The sequence below is a fragment of the Canis aureus genome, chromosome 1 (assembly GCF_053574225.1).
Source record: "Canis aureus isolate CA01 chromosome 1, VMU_Caureus_v.1.0, whole genome shotgun sequence".
Taxonomy (NCBI): domain Eukaryota; kingdom Metazoa; phylum Chordata; class Mammalia; order Carnivora; family Canidae; genus Canis; species Canis aureus.
In genome coordinates, this window is record NC_135611.1 from 111,737,798 (window position 1) to 111,759,161 (window position 21,364).

At 41.1% G+C, this 21,364-nt stretch overlaps 1 protein-coding gene across 2 annotated transcripts; it reads right to left on the minus strand.

Moving 5' to 3' along the window:
- Positions 1–1,602: 1,602 nt before the first annotated feature.
- On the minus strand, positions 1,603–21,154 carry LOC144284547 (uncharacterized). Of its 2 annotated transcripts, XM_077849166.1 has the most exons (5): positions 20,947–21,154; positions 19,176–19,245; positions 15,511–15,608; positions 12,559–12,685; positions 1,603–5,231 (listed from the first exon to the last, which is right to left on the minus strand). In XM_077849166.1, the coding sequence occupies exons 3-5, from the start codon at positions 15,523–15,525 to the stop codon at positions 3,367–3,369; spliced, it is 2,007 nt and encodes a 668-aa protein (XP_077705292.1). In that variant the 5' UTR covers positions 15,526–15,608; positions 19,176–19,245; positions 20,947–21,154; the 3' UTR covers positions 1,603–3,366. The 2 variants fall into 2 exon arrangements, with proteins under 2 accessions (XP_077705292.1, XP_077705301.1); XM_077849175.1 differs by lacking the exons at positions 15,511–15,608; positions 19,176–19,245; positions 20,947–21,154 and having other exon boundaries at positions 12,563–12,681.
- Positions 21,155–21,364: the final 210 nt, after the last annotated feature.

The following is a 21,364-nucleotide window of genomic DNA, read 5'->3' on the forward strand; positions in this document are numbered from 1 at the left end:
ATTGTTAAAACTCGACGAGCTATTTGTGTATGTATAACAACCATAGGTTTTGCTTTTGAAATTGGATTCCAAAGCTCATTCCTTGATTTTGATCTTACCTGCCATATGACAATATAGAACACTCCTAATGGCTTAACTGCAAGGGATAATTATTTAGTACTTTCCTAAATTCTGTAACAGTAATTTCCATATTTAACGAAAAACTGGAACATAATTTTTTTTTTTTTAAACCGCTGAGCCACTCGGGCTGCCCCCAGTCACTTTCTTTCTTTTTTTTTTTTAATTTTTATTTATTTATGATAGTCACACACAGAGAGAGGCAGAGACATAGGCAGAGGGAGAAGCAGGCTCCATGCACCGGGAGCCCGACGTGGGATTCGATCCCGGGTCTCCAGGATCGCGCCCTGGGCCAAAGGCAGGCGCTAAACCACTGCGCCACCCAGGGATTCCCTGGAACATAATTTAAATGGAAAAGTATCAGGGGTGGGGGAGAGAGGAATAAAAACTGGGAAAAGACCACAAAATGCTCCTTTCCAAGGAAAACCACTATGGAAGAACATTCCTTTATACATTATCTTATGCATGTACACATATACACATGCATGCACACACATACACTCACAAAGACTTATGTTTGATTATCCTATGAAGGCTATAATCTATTTTTCAAAGCCTATATTAAGTATTTCTCATGTCATTACAGATATCTATCATAATCTTAATGACTTCCAAGTTAATATAGGAATATACCAGAATTCAAATTCCTACGTACGGACAAGTACTTAATCCCATGTATAAAAACTCAGTGATATCATCAATATGGTGCTCATTTTTTTGGTATTTTAATCTCAGAATCTTAACTTTCAATTATATGATTTCCAAATCAAAGAGATGTACAACCTATATTGACATATACTCCTTTCCCAGAACCATGCTTCAGTGCTGCCAATAGGGAAAAACATAAAAATATCAATCTCACCTTAGAAATACATTTGATAAAATTATCAAATTCCCACAAATTTGGGGTTATTCCTTTCATGGGTGTGGGGAATAGGGTATAGAGCCTATGTGAGAAGTTCTGATAAAAGAAATACTACTGTAATTAGAAGGCAAACATTTGAGTTGGGATGGAAATGCAGTTAGATATCACCAACTGTTATTGGTAACTACTTGTGACATTTTCAAAGTGTTACAGTAAATTCTGCCTTAATAGTGAGAGATTAAAAAAAAAATCAGTTGTATGAAATGAAGTTAAGTCCTTGCAAGGTTTAAAAAAAAAACACAACTTTCTCAGTCTGTACTGTCAAAAAAATTACAAAAGACAGTTCAACAGAAACTGTATACAATCCTTGGAAAACCAGTCAGGGCCCCAGATAAGAACTGACTTGAGAACAAAGGCTGTGAGAGGAGAGGAGGCAATTGTAGTAGAGTAATAACATTAATGTTGTGGACTGTAATATCAGGTGGTTTTCTACATTTCAACAAATGTTCACTTCCCTGAATTAATTTTATTTTGCAGGTTTCCACCTCTGGATACAATTTTCATGTTTATTTAACATAAAGGTAGTGAGCACACTTACAAGTCAATGTTAAGGCTGTGCAGATTTTTTAAGCTTTTATTTGAATTCCAGTTAGATAACATACAGTGTATTAGTTTCAGGTGTACAAGAGTGATTCAGCACTTCCATACATCACCCAGTGCTCATCACAAAGTGCACTCCTTCTTAATCACGATCACCTATGTAACCCATCCCCACCCCCACCTCCCCTCTGATAACAATCAGTTTGTTCACTACATTTATACGAGTCTGTTTCTTGGTTTGCCTTTTTCTCCCTTTGCTCATTTGTTTTCTTTCTTAAATTCCACGAGTAGAAGAATCATACAGTTTTTGTCTTTGACTAATTTTCCTCAGCATAATAATCTCTAGTTTCACCCATGTTGAACAAAAAGAATATTTTGTTCTTCTTTATGCCTGAATAATATTCCATTGTATATATACACATCCTTATCCATTTGTCAGTCGATAGACACTTGGGCTCTTTCCATAAGTTGGCTATTGTAAGTAATGCTGCTATAAACATTGGGGTGCATGTATCCCTTTGAATTAGTATTTTTGTACTCTTTGGGTAAATAACTAGTAGTACAATTGTTAGATTGTAGGGTAATTCTATTTTTAACTTTTTGAGGAACCTGCATACTGTTTTCCACAGTGGCTGCACCAGTTTGCATTCCCATCAACAGTGCAGGAAGTTCCCCATTCTTCAGATTCTTGCCAAAACCTTTTTCTTGTGTTGTTGATTTTAGCCTTTCTTACAGGTTTGAGGTGCTATCTCATTGTAATTTTGATTTGCATTCCCCTGACAATAAGTGATGTTGAGCATCTTTTCAAGTCTGTTGGCCATCTGGATTTCTTCTTGGAAAAAGGTTTATTCATGTCTTATGTTCATTTTTAAATTAGATTTATTTGTTTTTTAAGTGCCGAGTTTTATACGTTCTTTGTATATTTTGGATATTAACTCCTTATCAAATATATCATAGGCAAATATCTTTTCCCATTCTGTAGGATGCCTTTTAGTTTTGTTTCCTTTGCTGCGCAGCAGCTTTTTATTTTGATATAGTCCCAATAGTTTTTGCTTTTGTTTCCCTTGCCTCAGGAAACCTATCTAGAAAAAAGTTGCTATAGCTGATGTCAGAGAAATTAGTGCCTGTGCTTTCTTCAAGGACTTTTATGGTTTCAGGCCCCATCACACTTAGGTCTTTAATCTATTTTGGATTTATTTATATGTATGATGTAAGAAAATGGTTCAATTTCATTCTTTTGCATGTTGCTCTCTAGTTTTCCCAATAACAGTTGTTGAAAAAAAAAACCTGCTTTTTTTTCCCCCATTGGTTATTCTTTCCTGCTTTGTCATAAATTAACTGAACATATACTTTGGGTTCATTTCTGAGTTTTCTATTCTGTTTAATGACCTATGTGTCTATTTTTGTGCCAGTACCATATTGTTTTGTTTACACAGCTTTGCAATATTACTGGAGGTCTAGAATTATGCCTCCAGCTTCGAGGGCTGTGTAGATTTAGCAGCAAAGTCCCTGCCCTCATGAAGCTGACATTCTATTGGGTATCAATTCTGGTACGCCCATCATTATACTTGTGTTAAGTGCCAGATCAAACTCTTTTCCTAAGTACTACCTCCTAAATGATTCTGAACAAAGACTTATCACATCACTTACAAGGTTCCTCCACTGTGTGATCTGGTGAAAACTGAGATAAATTTGATTATTGCTTAAATACCAACAAAATTAACACAAGTATTTTCTCTCTTATGAGACTAAATGATAATAAGAATCCAGGGTTTTATAAAACATCATTCTGGAGAACTTCTTCCTGACGATTCTTTGATGTTCTTACCATTCTTGTTACTTTCATAAATTGTACTGCCACCATGAGTTTTGCGATGATGGGAAAGTTTTGATCGCCAACGGAAGCTCTGGCCACATGTCTCACACTTGTAAGGTGTCTCCCCTGTGTGAACCCGCTGATGAGATTGTAGCTGTGAAGAGTGACGGAAGACCTTGCCACATACATCACATTTGTATGGTTTCTCTTCACTGTGGACACTCTGATGAACCTTAAGACTCGAGGCCTGACTGAAGTGCTTACCACACTCCCCACACTTGTAGGGTTTCTCTCCTGTGTGGACCCTCTGATGCATGTCAAGATTCAAGCTCCACTTGAAGCCCTTCCCGCACTCCTCACATTTGTACGGCTTTTCTCCCGTGTGGACTTTTTGATGGGCTTGAAGGTGTGAACTACGACCAAAGCTCTTCCCACACTCTTCACATTTGAATGGTTTCTCTCCACTGTGGATTCTCTGATGGGCCAGAAGATTTGCGGCCTGCCTGAATACTTTCCCACACTCCTCACAATTAAATGGTTTCTCTCCTGTGTGGATTCTGCAGTGAATTTTGAGATCTGCTCGACGATTGAATCCCTTTCCACACTCTTCACATTTGTGTGGTTTCTCACCAGTGTGGATCAGCTGGTGAATCTGAAGTCGGGAACTCTGATTGAAGCCCTGCCCACACTCCTCACACTTGTAGGGTTTCTCTACACTGTGGGTCTTCAGATGGGATTGAAGATATGCTCTCTGACTGAAATCCTTCCCACATACCTCACATTTATAGGGTCTCTCTCCTGTGTGGACTACCAGATGAACTTGATAACGGGTTTTTGTCCCAAAGTTCTTCCCACACTCATCGCATTTGTATGGTTTCTCTCCTGTGTGGACTCTCTGATGGGCCTGAAGATTTGAACTCATAGTAAAGCCTTTACCACACACTTTGCATACATATGGCTTCTCTCCAGTATGGATTCTCTGATGGGCCCGAAAATGTGAAGGTTGAATGAAGCCCTTCCCACACTCTTCACATTTATAAGGTTTCTCTCGTGTGTGGCCCTTCTGATGGATATGAAGATTTGAGCTACAAAAGAAACATTTCCCGCACTCTTCACATTTGTACAGTTTTTCTCCCGTGTGGACCATACAGTGACTATTAAGTGATGACCTACGTCGGAAATTCTTACCACATTTATCACATTTGAAGGGTTTCTCCCCAGTGTGGATTCTCTGATGCTCCTGAAGATGTGAAGCATGAATGAATGCCCTTCCACATTGGTCACAATTATAAGGTTTCTCTTCCATGTGCAATTTATAATGAACATTAAGTGCTGATCTGCGACAGAAGCCATTCCCACACTTCTCACATTTGAATGGCTTCTCTACAGTGTGGACTTTCTGATGGGTTTGCAGACATGAGCTCTGACTGAATTCCTTACCACACTCATCACACTTATAGCGTTTCTCTCCCAAATGAACTCTCTGATGAATATGAAGTGCTGAGCTGTAACAGAAGCTTTTTCCACACTCACGACATGTATGAGACTTTACTCCTGAGTGGATTTGTTGATGAAGATCAAAGTTGGAGACATCACTGAAATATTTCTTAAATTCACTGCACTGATCAGGTTTCTGGCCTGTGTGAGTTGTAGACTGCCCTGCCCCAACATGTCCAGGTGAATCACCTTGTTTGGGGAGCTGAGAACTCTTTATCACGGAGCCTTGACACCTACTTAAGTCACTTGCAATCTGTTGCCAGATCCTCCAGCAAGAATGCTCTTCAGGTGGCTCTGCTTCTAAAACAGTCTTCATCTTACTTTGGATCTTTCCTCCTGTAAAGACAGAATGCAGAGATGTGGACAACTGAAGGCTTTGTTTAGTATTTTCAAGATTTCATATTTAGAAGAAAGCTGAGATTTTAATTAATCCAGAGCACGTTCACGTCTTTTTCCTTGTGTATCTTATTCTTTGGTTTACATGTACATAGAACCCAAGAAGGGTCCAGTGGGCTCCTATCCACTAAGCAAGTTACACCATGTCTCCTAAGAGAAGTACAAGTTAGATGTCAAAGACTTAATTCAAAAATTGATAATATGATTCAAACTATTAACTTATGGCCACTTCTATTGAATTTGAAAATCAGTGTAGTAAATTGAATAGTAAATTAGGTAGTTAATAAATTATGGAGACAGAAATGTTATATAGATAATGAAGAATGAATCAACCAGAACTTCAGGAAAAGCACAACAATCAAATTTTGGGTTCATTTTATATATCGTAATATCAAATACCTTGAAATATTTACATTTATATATTCAAAGTATTCCTGGAAACTCTGCACATGTTCAGCTAATCTTATCTTTATTTTGACAGACATTAAATGAGTTGGCTACTATTATAAACTTCTGACCACTTGTAACAATTTAATTTCAGAAATTTGTCTTTGGTGTCCATCGAAAGATGAATGGATAAAGAAGATGTGGTTTATGTATACAATGGTATATTACTCAGCCATTAGAAACAACAAATACCCACCATTTGCTTCGACGTGGATGGAACTGGAGGGTATTATGCTGAGTGAAATAAGCCAATTGGAGAAGGACGAACATTATATGGTCTCATTGATTTGGGGAATATAAATAATAGTGAAAGAGAATAAAGGGGAAGGGAGAAAAAATAAGTGGGAAATATCAGAAAGGGAGACAGAACATGGAAGACTCCTAACTCTGGGAAACAAACTAGGGGTGGTGGAAGGGGAGGAGGGCGGGGGCTGGGGGTGACTGGGTGGCGGGCACTGAGGGGGGCACTTGACGGGATGAGCACTGGGTGTTATTCTGTATGTTGTCAAATTTTACACCAATAAAAAAAAATTTATTATTAAAAAAAAAGAAAAAAGAAATTTGTCTTCCAAAAGGTTTATCCCTCTTAAAAATTGGTATTCCCAAGTCTCTATTTTTATACAAAGGTTATCTAAACATTTGGAGATTATTTTTTCAATAAACTTTTCAATTAGTTTAGGAAGTACTTTTCTTAAAACTCAACAATAAGGGAAAAAAGAACCAGGTTAAAAAATGAATCAAAGGGACGCCTGGGTGGCTCAGTGGTTGAGCGTCTGTCTTCGGCTCAGGGCATGATCCCAGAGTTCCAGGATCAAGTCCTACATCGGGCTCCCTGTAGGGAGCCTGCTTTTCCCTCTTCCTATGTCTCTGTCTCTCTCTGCTTGTGTCTCTCATGAATAAGTAAATAATCTTTAAGAAGAAAAAAAAAAAAGAACCAAAACCCCTAAGATATACTTTAGCGAAGAAAATATACAGATGGGCCAATAAGCATATGAAAAGATGCTCCACATCTTATGTAATCAGGGAAAGGCAAATCCAAACACCGAGATACCCTACACACTTACTAGAATGGTCAAAATCAGAACACCAACACCACCAAATGCTGCCAAGATATAGAGCAACAGGAACTCTCATTCACTGCTGGTAGGAATTCAAAATGGTACAGCCACTTTGGAAGAGTTTGTTGGTTTCTTACAAAACTAAACATACTCTTAGCATACTCTCCTGATACTGCCCAATTTGGTATTAACCAAAAGGATTTGAAATTTTAAGGCCACACAGAAAACTATACACAGATGTTTATAACAGGTTTATTCATAAGGACAAAACTTGGAAGAAACCAAAATGCTCTCCAGTGGGTGAACAGATAAATATTACCTGTGGTACATTGATATAATGGAATATTATTTGGTGCTAAAAAGAAATGAGCTATTAGCCATGAAAAGACACAGAGAAAATGTAAATGCACACTATTAAGTGAAAGAAGCCAAACTGAAAAGTATGATTCCAAGTATACAACATTCTTAAAAAGGTAAAAGTATGGACACAGTAAAATGATCAGTGGTTGCCAAGGGTTAGAGGGGAGGGGATGAATAGGTGGAGGACAGGATTTTTAGGGCAAGTGTAACCACTCTTTTCAATACAATAATGGTGGCTACATGGCTTTATCCATTTGTCCAAGTCCATAAATGTGGTACCACCAAGAGTGAACCCTAATGTAAAGTACAGACTCAGTGATAATGATGTGTGAATATAAATTCATCAATTTTAGTGGGTGGAGGTTATTGATAATATAAGAAGCTCTGGGTACATGGGGACAAGGGATATATGGGATATCTCTGTCCATTCCCTCTCAATTTTGCTATGAACCTAAAACTGCTCTAAAAAAAGTCTTTGAAAGCACTACTGAAAAAATCTTTATGAAAGAGAAATTTACTCCCCTACTTGTATGAATAGTCAATTGAAAGCTGCCCCCTCAGGACGCCTTGGTGGTTCAGTGGTTGAGCATCTGCCTTTGGCTCGGGGCGTGATCCCGGAGTTCCGGAATTGAGTCCCACATCAGGCTTCCTGCATGGAGCCTGCTTCTCTCTCTGCCTGTGTCTCTGCCTCTCTCTCCCTGTGTCTCTCATGAATAAATAAATAAAATCTTAAAAAACAAACAAAAAACCTGCCTCCCTCTTTCGATCCAGTGGACAATTGGTAAACAGCCTCTATCTAACTCTGCCTTGGGTCCCTTTATTGGAAAGGTACTTCAGTGTCGAGACAACTGGAATGTCTAGAATGAATTGCAGGTTTGGGAGTGAATACTTAAATGGCACACTGATTAAAACACAGCATAAAGCAGAGAGTGGAACTTTAGCCCCTACAGGCAAGTTTCCTTCATGAGAACAAAAGGGCAATAAAGTTGAGCAGAAAATATACATGGTTTTAAACCCAACAGTAATTCAGATCTCTAGGGGGAAAAAAAAGACAATAGAAATGAGCCCAGGAAAAGGAAAAAATGAGGTCACAGTGTAAACTCTGGAAGCCAACCCTAGAGTGGGAGTTTGATCCTGCTAGGAACTCTTCCCAGACAGACACATGGATGGTTCCTCAGGATTTTTAAGTCTCTGCTCAGCCCAACAATGAGCCCCTTTACTGCCCATTATAAAATAATTAATCCCGTCCTCACCCAGTGCACCTCCCGTGACTCCAATACCTCCTTGTTTATGTTCCATACAGCACCTGGCACCATGAGACATGCTAAGTCTTCTGTTGTTCACCATGTCTGTCCCACCATGATGAGGCATCAAGGAGGGAAGTATGTTACACTGTGTAGGCTGAACACATTTGACACCTTCCTACTTTATAATGAATGCCCAGAACTGTGCCCAGAACATGGTGATAGTTAACAAATGTGTGTTGAATAAATAAATGAATCCCAGTTTGACTATTTTGGTGAGAGTTTATAAGCCAAGTCCTAGAAGGAAAACATATTTTCTATGTAAGTTATTTGAAAGAGGAAAGGGACAAAACACTGTGGCTTTGCTGGAAAGCTGCAAAGCTATATACAAGGGACACCAAGAGCCAGGGGTACATGATGCAGAATGCTAATAAGAAAATCAAAGATGGCAAGAATCCTTGGGGTGAAAAGGAAGGAGGGCCTTTGCTGGTTCCTTTTGAAGATTTAGGACTGTTTCTTTGTTCCCACTCTTGTGGGAAAATTGTGGATGTACAGATGTGTGGACAAAATAGCCCAAAACAACAGTTTTTCAAGTTGAAAAACTCCAATACTCTAGCGAGGTGGGAAGATTTAAAAGCTTCAGGACAGAAACTCAGAGAATCACTGCCAACAGGACAGGAGTCATTACACAAAATGCCTATGAAAGTCACAGATATAAACTAACACATGAAATGTTTATTCTGATTGCAAATGAAAGATGCATTTCCTAGTATGGTTCATACTCAAAAAAAAAAAAAAAAGAAAAAAGAAAAACTTGAAAACTTTGGCTCTAGAAGTTACATAGTCCTTAACTGAACAAATTGTTCAGATGGAAAGATAAGTTGCAATAGAATCTTGGAAAATATATCCTTAGGTAAGTATGTATTTTTTGGTAGGTAATATATAGTTCATAGTTATATTTAACAAATTGAGCTCTAAAAAACTACTCTTAAAAGAGTAGTTGTGGGATGCTGGGTGGCTCAGTGGTTGAGCATCTGCCTTCGGCTTAGGTCATGATCCTGGGACTAAGTCCCACATTGGGCTCCTTGCGGGGAGCCAGCTTTTCCCTATGCCTATGTCTCTGCCTCTCTCTGTGTGTCTCTCATGAATAAATAAAATCTTCAACAAGAAGAAAAAAAAAAGAGCAGTTGTGTGGGGTGCCTGGGTGGCTCAGCCAGTGAAGTGGTTGGCTCTTGGTTTCAGTTCAGGTCATGATCTCAGGGTTGTGAAATCAACCCCTGTGTCGGGCTCTGTGCTTGGCAGGGAGTTTGCTTGAGGATTCTCTCTCTCTCCCTCTGCCCCTACCACCACTTACAAACATGTGCTCTCATAAATAAGTAAGTAAATAAATGTTAAAAAAAAAAAAAAAGTAGTAGTGTAAGGGGTACAGGAAGTGTCTCTGAGGATGTGACAGTAAACTTCCTGATTCTCTCTAGGTTGGAATGTTTGTTCACTAGTTGAAAAACACCAAATCTTCATTTAAAAAATCAAGGAAAAACTATGAAATCTATATTCTTTAACATTTGTTTAATAACTACATTTGTAGAAAATAAAAAGCACAGTATATTTTTGAACCAGAGATACAGGCAGCATCCATGTATGCATCTCCTATTAGTTTTACCTTAAATCTTCCCCCTCAAGGACAGGGAAGGAAAAACCCGGGAGTGGTAACATGGGTGGGCTCTGAAAGAGGCAAATGGGCTGCAGATGATAAATCTTCAAGAGGAAAAAAAAAAAAAAAAAAAAAAAAATCTTCAAGAGGAAGGCAGCCTACAACCTGGTCAACACTGTGGGAAACAGATCTTTCTCTTTCTCTTGGGGGATATCTGAGAATCAGACACCAGAATTCTTTTTTTTTTTTTTTAATTTTTTTTTTTTTTTTTAATTTATGATAGTCACACAGAGAGAGAGAGGGAGGCAGAGACACAGGCAGAGGGAGAAGCAGGCTCCATGCACCGGGAGCCCGACGTGGGATTCGATCCCGGGTCTCCAGGATCGCGCCCTGGGCCAAAGGCAGGCGCCAAACCGCTGCGCCACCCAGGGATCCCAGACACCAGAATTCTTGTTCCAAAAGTATTCTTCCCAGAAATGAGAATGCCTCTCAAAGGAAGGTTCTATGAAAGCCACAAACAAAGCATGTTACTCAGTATGGTCACAACCACCATGCTTAGAAGCTTCCTTGGGATGGGTCAAGTGCATAGACCCAAACACACATTTATGCCAAGGGTACCCAAGAAAGTAAGTGAAATAGAAAGTAACTGGACAGGCATTCATCAAAAAACAAAAAAATGTTCTGCAATATCCTTCATTCATTCTGGTTTGCACATGACCTACAGTTATCACCATGACCCATGGAGACACAGAGGTCTCCCATCCATTAACACGTTCACCAAGTCAACACACATTTCCAGATACCTGCCACATACCCAATGATTTTAGGCACTGAGGATATAGCAATGGAAAAAAAAAAAAAAAAAACAGACAAAATTCCTCACTCGTGGGGATCACACTCCAGGGGGGACAGAGAGGAGATAAGCAAGCGAACAAAAACACATGAGGCACAATATAAGGTAAAACAAGGAGAGTAAAGAGACAGTCATGGTTTACTAAGTTGGTCAGAAAAGGCCTTTCTTGTGACGTTGAAACAGCAGAGACAGGAAGCAAGGAAGAGAGGGAGGGAGGGGAGGGAGAGGAAGGGGACATAAGGATTTCAGGTAAAAAGGTATGTCAGCCAGAGAGTAAGGGCTCTGAGAGACAAGTATGTGTGGTAGGCAGTTTAAATGGCTCCCAAAGATTCCACATCCTGTTTTTTGGAATGTAGAATATGTTATGTTACATGGCAAAGGGGAATTAAGGTTGCAGATGGAATTAAGGCTGCTAATCAGCTGACCTTAAAATGGAAGACTCACCTCTATTATCCAAATGGGCTCAATGCAACCAAAAGGACCCTTCAAGATGGAAGAAGAGCATAGGCAGGCAATGTGACAGCAGAAGAATGGGCAGGGAGAAGCAATGTTGCTGGCAGTGAAGATGGTGGAAAGGAGCCACAAGCTTAAAAACATGGGGTAACTGCTAGAAGTTGAAAAAGCAAAGACCCAGATTCTCCCGTAGACTTCCAAAAAGGAAATGCATCTGTGCTGACACCTTGAGCCCAGGAAGAACCATGTCACACCTCTGACCCAGAGAGCTACACGGCAGTCACCCTGTGTCGCCCTAAGCTGTGCAGTGTGTGGCAATTTGTTAGGACAGCAGCGGGCACTTAGGCGTCCCTGGCAGGTCTGAGAAACATGAGGAGGTGGAGCAAGAGGAAGGGGACAAGTGATGTGTTCAGAGAGGAAGTGGGAGATGAGCACACCATGGAGGACTTTAGGAGCTACTTGAATCAGCTTTAACTCAAAGAAAAATAAGCCATAAAGAGTTCTGGAGCAGAGAGGCATGGCGCTCTGACTTCTACTTCCTAAGGATCAGCTCAGGCTGCTACATGGAGAACAGACAACACAAGGGGTGGTATGGAAACAGGCACACAATATAAACGCAGCTGGAATGATTCAAGACAGAGTCTGGCAATCTGAACTGGGTGAAGGCAAAGGAGGCAGAAAGAATTCAGACAGATGGAAGAACACTTGCTAGGACTCCCACCTGCTTGGTTCTTGCCTGATTTTTCTTCTCTCTGGGTTGCTAGCATCATCCAGAGGGTTTATTTTTTCTTTCTCAAAGCAGAATACATCACAGAAGCAGGGGTGGTGAGTTGTGAACACGTTAAGCCACATACTTAAAATGAACACACGAAAGCTACAACTGCCTGAGTATCTGGATTCCTACACCTATTGATCAATTAATCAAAACCAGCATTTTTCGAGCACTTAAAAAAAACACAACCTATTTCAAGACCCAGACATATATCCACAAATATCTACCACACAATCAGCGGGACATTCTGCTGTAATGTATTCCGTTCTTTCTAACAAGCTGAGCTTTTCTACTTTATTTCATTAAAAAGTGTTTGTGCACCACCAATGCAGGTGACCATTTATTTCAAGACTCCTGAAGCCTCGAACACCTAAGGACAGAGAGCCAATCCAGGAAGCTGACATTAAGGCACAGAGTGCCTGTCCTCACCCACAGAGATCAGGTTCCTGAAGTTCTCCAGCATCACGTCTCCATACAGTTTCCTCTGGGCGGGGTCCAGCAGCCCCAGCTCCTCCTCCGTGAAGACCACTGCCACATCCTTGAACGTCACTGTCTCCTACAACACCAAGCACATGCAGCGTCAGACCTGCACCCACTGGGAGCCAGGCAGCACTGAGGAGATGGAGAGGATGGTAGGAAGCAGTTTCATGGTTTGAGAGATTCAAGTCCATCCATAGGCTTGTAGGCCCTTCTCCGTCTACCTGGCCAATGCCACATAGGGATTTTCCTTGGCCTCACCAGAAAGTGTGGCAATGACAACGTCCTTATGTTTTTATTTTGTGTCTGGAGTCAACTTACAAATAACCACCAAGAACTCTAAATGCACATCCTAGATGACCTACGTGTTAATTTTTGGTACACACTGCCGACTGTCCCAGAAGCATCTACAATTCAGCCAAACATATCTGATTGTACCCACCGTCTTCCTTTCTCACACATGAACCCTATCACTTCACTTTAATGTGTGCTAAACTCACAAGCTTTAGGTACACTTGTGGGACAGCTGTGTGGTTCACCCCAGGTAACACCGGGCATCAGGTTCTGTAGCCAACAGGCCTCAGTGCCATTCCCAAGGGTCTGTACCTTACAAGCTGTGAGACTTTGGATGAGACTGCCTTAGTTACCTAAGTTTCTTCTCTGTATGTGGTCCTTCCATGATGGAGCTCTTTCAAGGATTAAATCAGGGAACATCTACAGCATTTGGAACAGTGTTGGCACAGAGGAAATGCCTAACCAACAGTTGCTATCATTCATGTTATTTCTTCATGTTGCCAGTATCAATATCTATTTCACCTAAATTTTGGGGCTATGTGTTATCCCAGAGAACAGGTCATCTATCCCTTCCTGTTCTGAATAAACATCATTTAATTTTACATATCCTTCTCATTAGAATACATCCTGTAAGAACACTATTTTACATAGATCTTGTTTCCCTGTCTGATAACTTGAAAATAATTGCAAAGGACGATTACAAGGCCGAAAAATGAGCACATTTAAAATTATGATCGTATGATGGCAGATTTTCTTCCCAATCTTTTTCTCACTCTCCTAAACTTGCGAGAGAATGGGACAACCCAGGTTCTCTGTATGATGGCCCAGAGCAGGCTATTACATTTTTCCATGGCTTTGGTAATCTGATTTGGAAGAACAATTTGTATTAGTATTCCCACTTATTTGACTGTAAATTAATAGAACTCCCTTTTCAGATGTTTACTCATATTTCTCATTTGTGACACGCCTATGCATGTCCTGCTTTGTATTCCACTGGGGTTTTTTTTTTCCCCCTTTAACCAGATGCGTAAATTTCTTATTATGGGCTTTGTCTTTTTTTTCTGGAATCCCTGTGGTAAATATTTTTGCCTCAGGTTATTGTTCCTGGTAATTTCACCTAAGGTGTCTTTTGCCGTAGAGAAATTTAAAGATTTTTTTAAAGATTTTATTTATTTACTTAAGAGTGAGTGAGTGAGAGAGAGCATGAGTAGGGGGAGGGGCAGAGGAAGAGGGAGAAGCAGGCTCCCTACTGAGCAGGGAGCACCACATGGGGCTTGATCCCAGGACCCTGAGATCATGACCTGAGCAGAAGGCAGACACTTAACCAACTAAACCAACCCAGCACCCTGGAATTTAAAGATTTTATACAACGAGTGTGCTAACTGCCATCTTTGTGTCTGTAGCGCTGAGCAGGTCAGTGAAGGGGAGTGACGACAGGAAGATAATCACCCTGAGAAGGGAATCAGGGAGCAGCACCACCTGTGAAAATCATCTCTCAAAAGAACACTCCAGGTACATTACAGGTCCCAGGGCCCGAAATGAATTCTTTCTGTTTCCCTATCTCTTCCACTTGAGCAGAATGCCTCACATTTCTGGCCTTGGTTTCTTGTATGAATCTGACCAAGTCTGTCATATTCACATGTTTTAAGATGAAGATAAGATCAACACCTCCTCCCTCGGCTGCTCCAAAGAGTAAATGCACAGAATGCACCAATACTCTAAGGCACAGGGAAGATAGAGTCCAGCTCTCCCTGTGGAAACCTCCAGCAATATCTTTGTGGAGCAGCGCTTACAGCCTGCTGTGCTGTGCTGTGCTTGCAGTTGGATAATCCACCTGATTACACCTGCACATAGCGAATGTGAGGACAAAAAACTGGCAGATTCTTTTCAGACTTGGTTTGGGTGGGGGGAAAGGTTTGATGTAGGCAAGTGGTCACTGCAGTGTTGGTTAGGATAATAAAACCCCTAAACCATGTATGTCTATAAATGGGAAGCAGTTAAAGATAGAAAGGTACAGGAGCACTTGGGGGGCTCAGTGGCTGAGTGTCTGCCTTTGGCTCAGGGCGCGATCCCAGGGTCCCAGAATCACTCCCACATCAGGCTCCCCAGATGGAGCCTGCTTCTCCCTCTGCCTGTGTCTCTGCCTCTCTCTGTATCTCTTAGGAATAGATAAAGTCTTTGAAAAAAAAAAAAGAGAGAAAGAAAGAAAGGTACATCAATTCAATGGGAGCAGAATGCAACTGTAAAAAAAAAGAACAGTACATAATGCTAACGGGAAAAAAAATCAGAATTTAAAATTAGGTGTATTTTGTGAATATAAATTCAGTTATGAATGCCCATAAAGATAAGAGTAGGAGGAAATTACAATAGTTCATTTGTCAGCAGGGAAGTAATGAAGTGGGGGAACTGCTCATTTCTAGTAATTTTTCTACTGCAAAAAATAATCATAAAACAAAAGATAACTACATGCAATGTAAATTCAAAAGGGACAAAAGTAAGACACTGGTGTAAAACAGGTCCTCAAATGCCTGTTGTTCTGCCCAGAAAAACATGATGACTTGAGTAATGAGATGGAATTTGGAAAGTGAAAAAAAGGCAAGCCCTACTCACCTTGAACATGGTCATGTGTCCTCCTCCTTCTGGGGGTAGGTAGGCCAAGTCCTGAGTTGCACAGATCCCACAAAGCAGAACTGCACCTGGTGGTGTGCCTAGGAAGGCAGAAAAAAAGGCATTAAAGGTAGCCCAGGATGCTGCTCCGCTACAGGGATGATTACCGTGAATCTGTACACGAACATTCACAGCACCGTTATTCAGGAACTGGAAACCACCGAAACATCAATCTATAATCTACGCATGAATGAACAAATTGTGGCAAAATCCACACAATGGAATATTATTCACCAATTAAGAGGAAGGGATACTAATTATGCTACAACATGGATGAACCTTGTAAACACTACTGAAAATGAAAGAGGACGGTCACTTTCCAAAGGCCGGATATTGTGGGATTCCATTTATACAAAATGTCCAGAGGCAAATCTATGGAGACAGAAAGCAGGTTACTGGTTGCTGGGGTCGTTAACTGGGGGGTGGATCACGAGGGTTAACTGAAAATAGGCACAAAGAATCCAACTGGGGAAACAAAAATATTCTAAACTGAATTATAGTAATGGCTACACCACTCAGCAAAGTTACTAAAAATCATTGATTTGTGCAACTAAAATGGGGTGAATTAAAAATAAATAAATAAATAAATAAATAAATAAATAAATGGGGTGAATTCTAGGATATGTACAATATACCACAAGTTGGTAAAAGTAAATGTTTGTTCATCTACACGTCATTTAAATTAGCAAGACGATTCTGAGTCCCTATCGCCACAATATTATATTTGAACGAATGAGTAAATAAGTAGGGGAGAAGCTGGTCCTCGTGGCAGAGTGCCGACTAATACGTGTCTCTTCCCATAAGATTTTATTAATTTTAAGAAAAAAAAATAGTAACTTTACAATGGAGAAACCTAATAGAAACCACCTCTAGAACTAGTCAACAAGGTTGAGTTCACCAATACATGGACAAACCAACCTACTTTGGCTCTTGTTATGTTGCAATGGCAAGGATGCCTCAATGCTTCTGTGGAATCACTCCCAACAACGCATAGCAAAACCTAAACATGGATACATCAGATAAATCCCAAATGAAGAACTTTCTCCCAAATAACTTCCCTCTACACTCTTTAAAAGCATCAAGAGGGATGCCTGGGTGGCTCATCAGTTGAGCATCTGCCTTCAGCTCGGGGCGTGATCCCAGAGTTCCAGGATTGAGTCCCACATTGGGCTCCCTGCATGGAGCCTGCTTCTCCCTCTGCCTGTGTCTCTGCCTCTCTCTCTCTGCGTCTCTCATGAATAAATAAATGAAAAATATTTTTAAAAATAAAATAAAATCATAAAAGCATCAAGAACTGGCACCTGGGTGGCTCAGTCAGTTGGGCATCTGACTCTTGATTTCAGCTCAGGTCTTGATCTCAGGGTGAGCCCCTTGTCGGACTCCATACTGAACATGAAGTCTGCTTGAGATTCTCTCTCTCCCTATCCCTCTGCCCCTTCCCCCATTCCTATTCTCCCTCTCTCTAAACAAATAAATAAAATCTAAAAAAATAATGATAATAAATAATAAGTAAGTAAAAATAAAAGCATCGAAACCAGGGGCACCAGGCTCCAACAGTAGACCATGTGACTCTTGATATTGGGGTCATGAGTTCAAGGCCCCACACTGGGCATAGAGCTTATCTGGAAAAAAAAAGCATCAATGAAAAAGATAAAGGTTGTGGAATATACTCCACATTAAGGAACATCAAGTATGACAAAAATTTTGTAAAATGTGTATAAACAAATATATAGCTTAAGGCAATCCATAAAATTGGACTTTGAACTGGGATGGAGTAGAGGAGACTGGTTATAAGGCCTTTAAATGAAAACAGAACAAAATTAACTAAAAGACTATGGATTACATAACAGGATGTTATATAATGTTATCCAGCACTATCTAATAAGTAATATTACATTTAACATCTAATAGATAACACTATTGTATAATATATCTAATATTAAAAAAATATATAATATCTAATATTGCCAACTGAGTGATGTTAAAATTCTATAATCAGCCTCTCCTAAATCCTTCTTCCTAACACATCTCCTAATACCCATATATGGGGCTTTCTTCCTTCAGAAAGCTAAAATAAGCTGTCACTGAATTACAAGTATAATTCCTGATGTTATGCTGACAGAGCCACAAAACAGATAGGCAAGATGTAAACAATTGGGGAATTTGGGTAAAGAGTAAGTAAGAATTTCTTATACTATTTTTACAACTTTTCGAAGGAAAAATTTTAAATTATATAAAGTCTTAAAATATCAGAAAACAGTCGTAGCAATAACAGTAATAATGAGAATAATAAATAACATGAAATTATATGGAAGTTCATTAATTTATTTTTTCTTGCCAGTGTTTAAAAATTTCCATAGTTATGGGGTACCTGGCCGGCTCAGTTGGTGGAGCATGCAACTCTTCATCTTGGGGTTCTAAGTTCAAGCCCCACATTGGGTAGAAGATTACTTAAAAATAAAATCTTAAGGGGTTCCTGGGGGGCTCAGTCAGTTAAGCAAGAGTGTGTACTCTTCATTTTGGCTCGGGTCATGATCTCAAGATCCTGGAATCAAGCCCTGCATCAGGCTCTGTGCTCAGCAGGAGTCTGCTTGAGAGTCTCTCCTTCTTCCTCTGCCCTGCCCCTGCACAAGCATGCGCACGTGCTCTCTAATACATAAATCTTTTTTTATAAAATAAAGAATAAAATAAAATCTTTAAAAAATTTCCATAGTTAAAACAAACCAGGAGAAAAACACAGAGAAATATATGATAGTTTTGTGAAATGTTTATAAACAAACATATAAATATACACAAAGAACCACCAAACAGAAATGTTTTAACAAATTAAAAGCTTCACAGCTGGGCAGCCCGGGTGGGTGGCTCAGTGGTTTAGCGCCGCCTTCAGCCTGGGGTGTGATCCTGGAGACCTGGGATCAAGTCCTGCATTAGGCTCCCTGCATGGAGCCTGCTTCTCTCTCTGCCTTTGTCTGTGCCCCTCTCTCTCTGTATCTCTCATGAATAAATAAATAAAATCTTAAAAAAAAAAAAAAAGCTTCACAGCTGCTACCTTGGATTAATGGGTAATTTAAAAAATTTTTCCCTCATATTCTGTATTTTCTGAATGTTTCATAATGATATGGTTCTATAATAATTAAACACATTATAAGTAATAAGTGAAACAGAATAGTTGACAGTGTTTGGAAAAACTCAAAAAAGTCACAAACCACTAGCTTTGCTTTTCAGGTCCTCCAGAATCAAGGGCTAACTACCTGGGGTCTGATTTCTGTGGGTTCCTACAGCTTAAGAAGAACATACCCAAGAGATTAGGAACTCGAGCTCTGGACTCAGACTGCATTCATCCCAATCCTAGCTTGGCCTCTTACTACATGGGGACTTTGGGAAAAGAATTTATGCTCCATGGGTCTCAATCTCATTTTACAGAATAGAAAAAGAAAGCAGGATTTCTTCACAGAGCTATGGTATGGCACAATGTATTTGTATAAAACCGTCACTGGTGAGGTCGGCAGTTAAGGGTCAATTATTATTAATGCCCATGCCCGATTACACGTGTATCATCTGATTGATGTGAACATTGTTGCGAAAGAAAAATGCCAAATCCCACTCACGTGGAACCTTGCTGTAGTAGTCAAGGAGTCACTCCTTGGATCTCTGCGCAGCTCTTTTTGAGAAGTTAGGCTGGGGAAAGAAAAGAATGTTATGAAATGCCATGATCGTGTGGCTCTCCTCAACAAAAGTTAAAGCCTCCCCTTCCTCCGTGCAATCTGGAAGCAACCCTTATCACCAACTACACCCCAAGACCTGATGTTTGCTTCCCACCTGCTTGTACTCATTAATCTCTCTTACATTTTTCCTTAAGCTCTTCCTCGTGCACCTCTTAACTCAGGCATGAAACCCAAAACCATGCCTCAGGTGATGACCGCTGCCCTGACAAGACCTGCCACAGGCCCAGACCACTGAGAGCTTTTGAGGCCAACTCATACCTGCACAAAAGGACCATGGAGTGACTTCTGGGATGATCTATTCCCTTTACCTTATTAGAATACTAAAATCCCTGCCCAAGGAAGGGGGGAGGGCTCAGCCTCACATACACAACACACAGTGTAGGTATTGGCATGTTTCACTAAGGCACATGCTCCACCTTAGGCCCATCTTTACATATGATGATGACAAGACTTCCCTATCTAGGGACGCCTGGGTGGCTGAATGGTTGAACGTCTGTCTTTGGCTGAGGTCATGATCCTGGGATTCTGGGATCAAGTCCCACATTGGGCTCCCCGCAGGAAGCCTGCTTCTCCCTCTACCTATGTCTCTGTCCCTCTCTGTGTCTCTCATGAATAAGTAAATAAAATCTTAACGAAAAAGACTTCCTATCTATCTAAATATCTATCCTAACTTTCAACAAAGGGAACCCATTCACCATCTTTTGGGGAGTCACGGCTTTGGAAGCCATTCCCCATGATCTCCTTAGTTGCTGTAAATAAGCTTTCTTTGTGCAACAACTCAACCTGGTACGGTTTCTGACTCAAGGAGAGAACTCACGTTGGATCTGTTGCACCCTCACCTTCCCAAAAGAGAGATTATAAGGGGCCCCCGATTATCCAGAATCATGCAGGAATCAGAGAAGAGGAAAGGTTCTGCAGTGGGATATCTACCCTACCCTAAGGATTTCGGGCTCTTCGGGAAATTGATACTAAGAAATGTCACCATCCACCTTGTGCCAGAAACTGTTTTGAGATGTTTATTTCTACCACTACAGCTGGCACGCAGGGGTGCAAGCGCAGCTGCCTGTGGGAATCCCAAACAGACCAGATTTGGCCTCTTGCCCCTGACAAAATCCACAGGCAGAGACATTAGTGGCGGTGAAATAAGAAAGGAATTTATTTCAGCGACGCCAACGGCTGCAGACTACCAGCTCAAAGACTCTTCAAAGTATTGGAAACGCTTCCAGGTTTATACACAAAAAATGTGGGGCAATGGCAGGTGGGCAGTGAAGGTCAAATGATCACCGTCTCAATCACGAGTGGGGCCTTGCTGGCTCACAGCAGGGCTTAATGCTGGAGGGGGTGGTTTGGTTCCACCAGGGGATGCTTTGCCCTCAGGGTCTTCCACCCGAGACAAGAGACAAGCTGGACAGAAGCCAACTAGAAAGTTTGAGGTCAAAATGGAGGCAGCTCTCACCACCTCTTCGATTCCCCAACAGCAGGAAGCAGAAGCACCCGTGGGTGTAGGTAGGCAGACGCTGGGCGAGCTAAGACACGCAGAAACTCTCAAACCAGGCGACAGGCGACCCCACCCCACCACACCCCAGGACTGGCAAACCACCCTGAACGCGGAGACTCCCCCAGGGATGCACACCACTGCCCTCCCGCTGCATACCTGCGTACTCTGTCCAGGCTTCTTTCCCCCTAAATCGCCCACTCGCTGCTGGTTCCAAGCACAGATCCAGGAAGTTTGGAAGCGTCCGAAGAGGCGGAACTGACGCACTGCTCCCAAAGAAAATTCAGTAACAACCTCACACTCCCCCCAGCGGAAGTGCCTGCGAAACCATGGAACTTCTGGACTACACTTCCCAGAAGGCACCGGATCCGCCTTCCTGACGGGAAGTGCCTGCCGCCACACGGAGCGTTTGGACTACATCTCCCAGAACGCACCAGATCCGCCTTCCCGAGCGGAAGTGCAAGTCACCGCACGGAGCGTCTGGACTACACCTCCCAGAATGCCGAGGGCGAAACGTTTTTAGTCTCACCCTCCAAAAGTGTTGCGGTTGCTGGGAGCTAGTTGTCTACACTTCCTC

Bases quoted from the DNA above. Each gene is read 5' to 3' on its own strand.
- LOC144284547 (XM_077849166.1), bottom strand. The intron at 5,232-12,558 runs GTGAGGACAGGC...CTGTCTTTACAG, and splicing joins CAGGAACCTGATCTCTGTGG to GAGGAAAGATCCAAAGTAAG.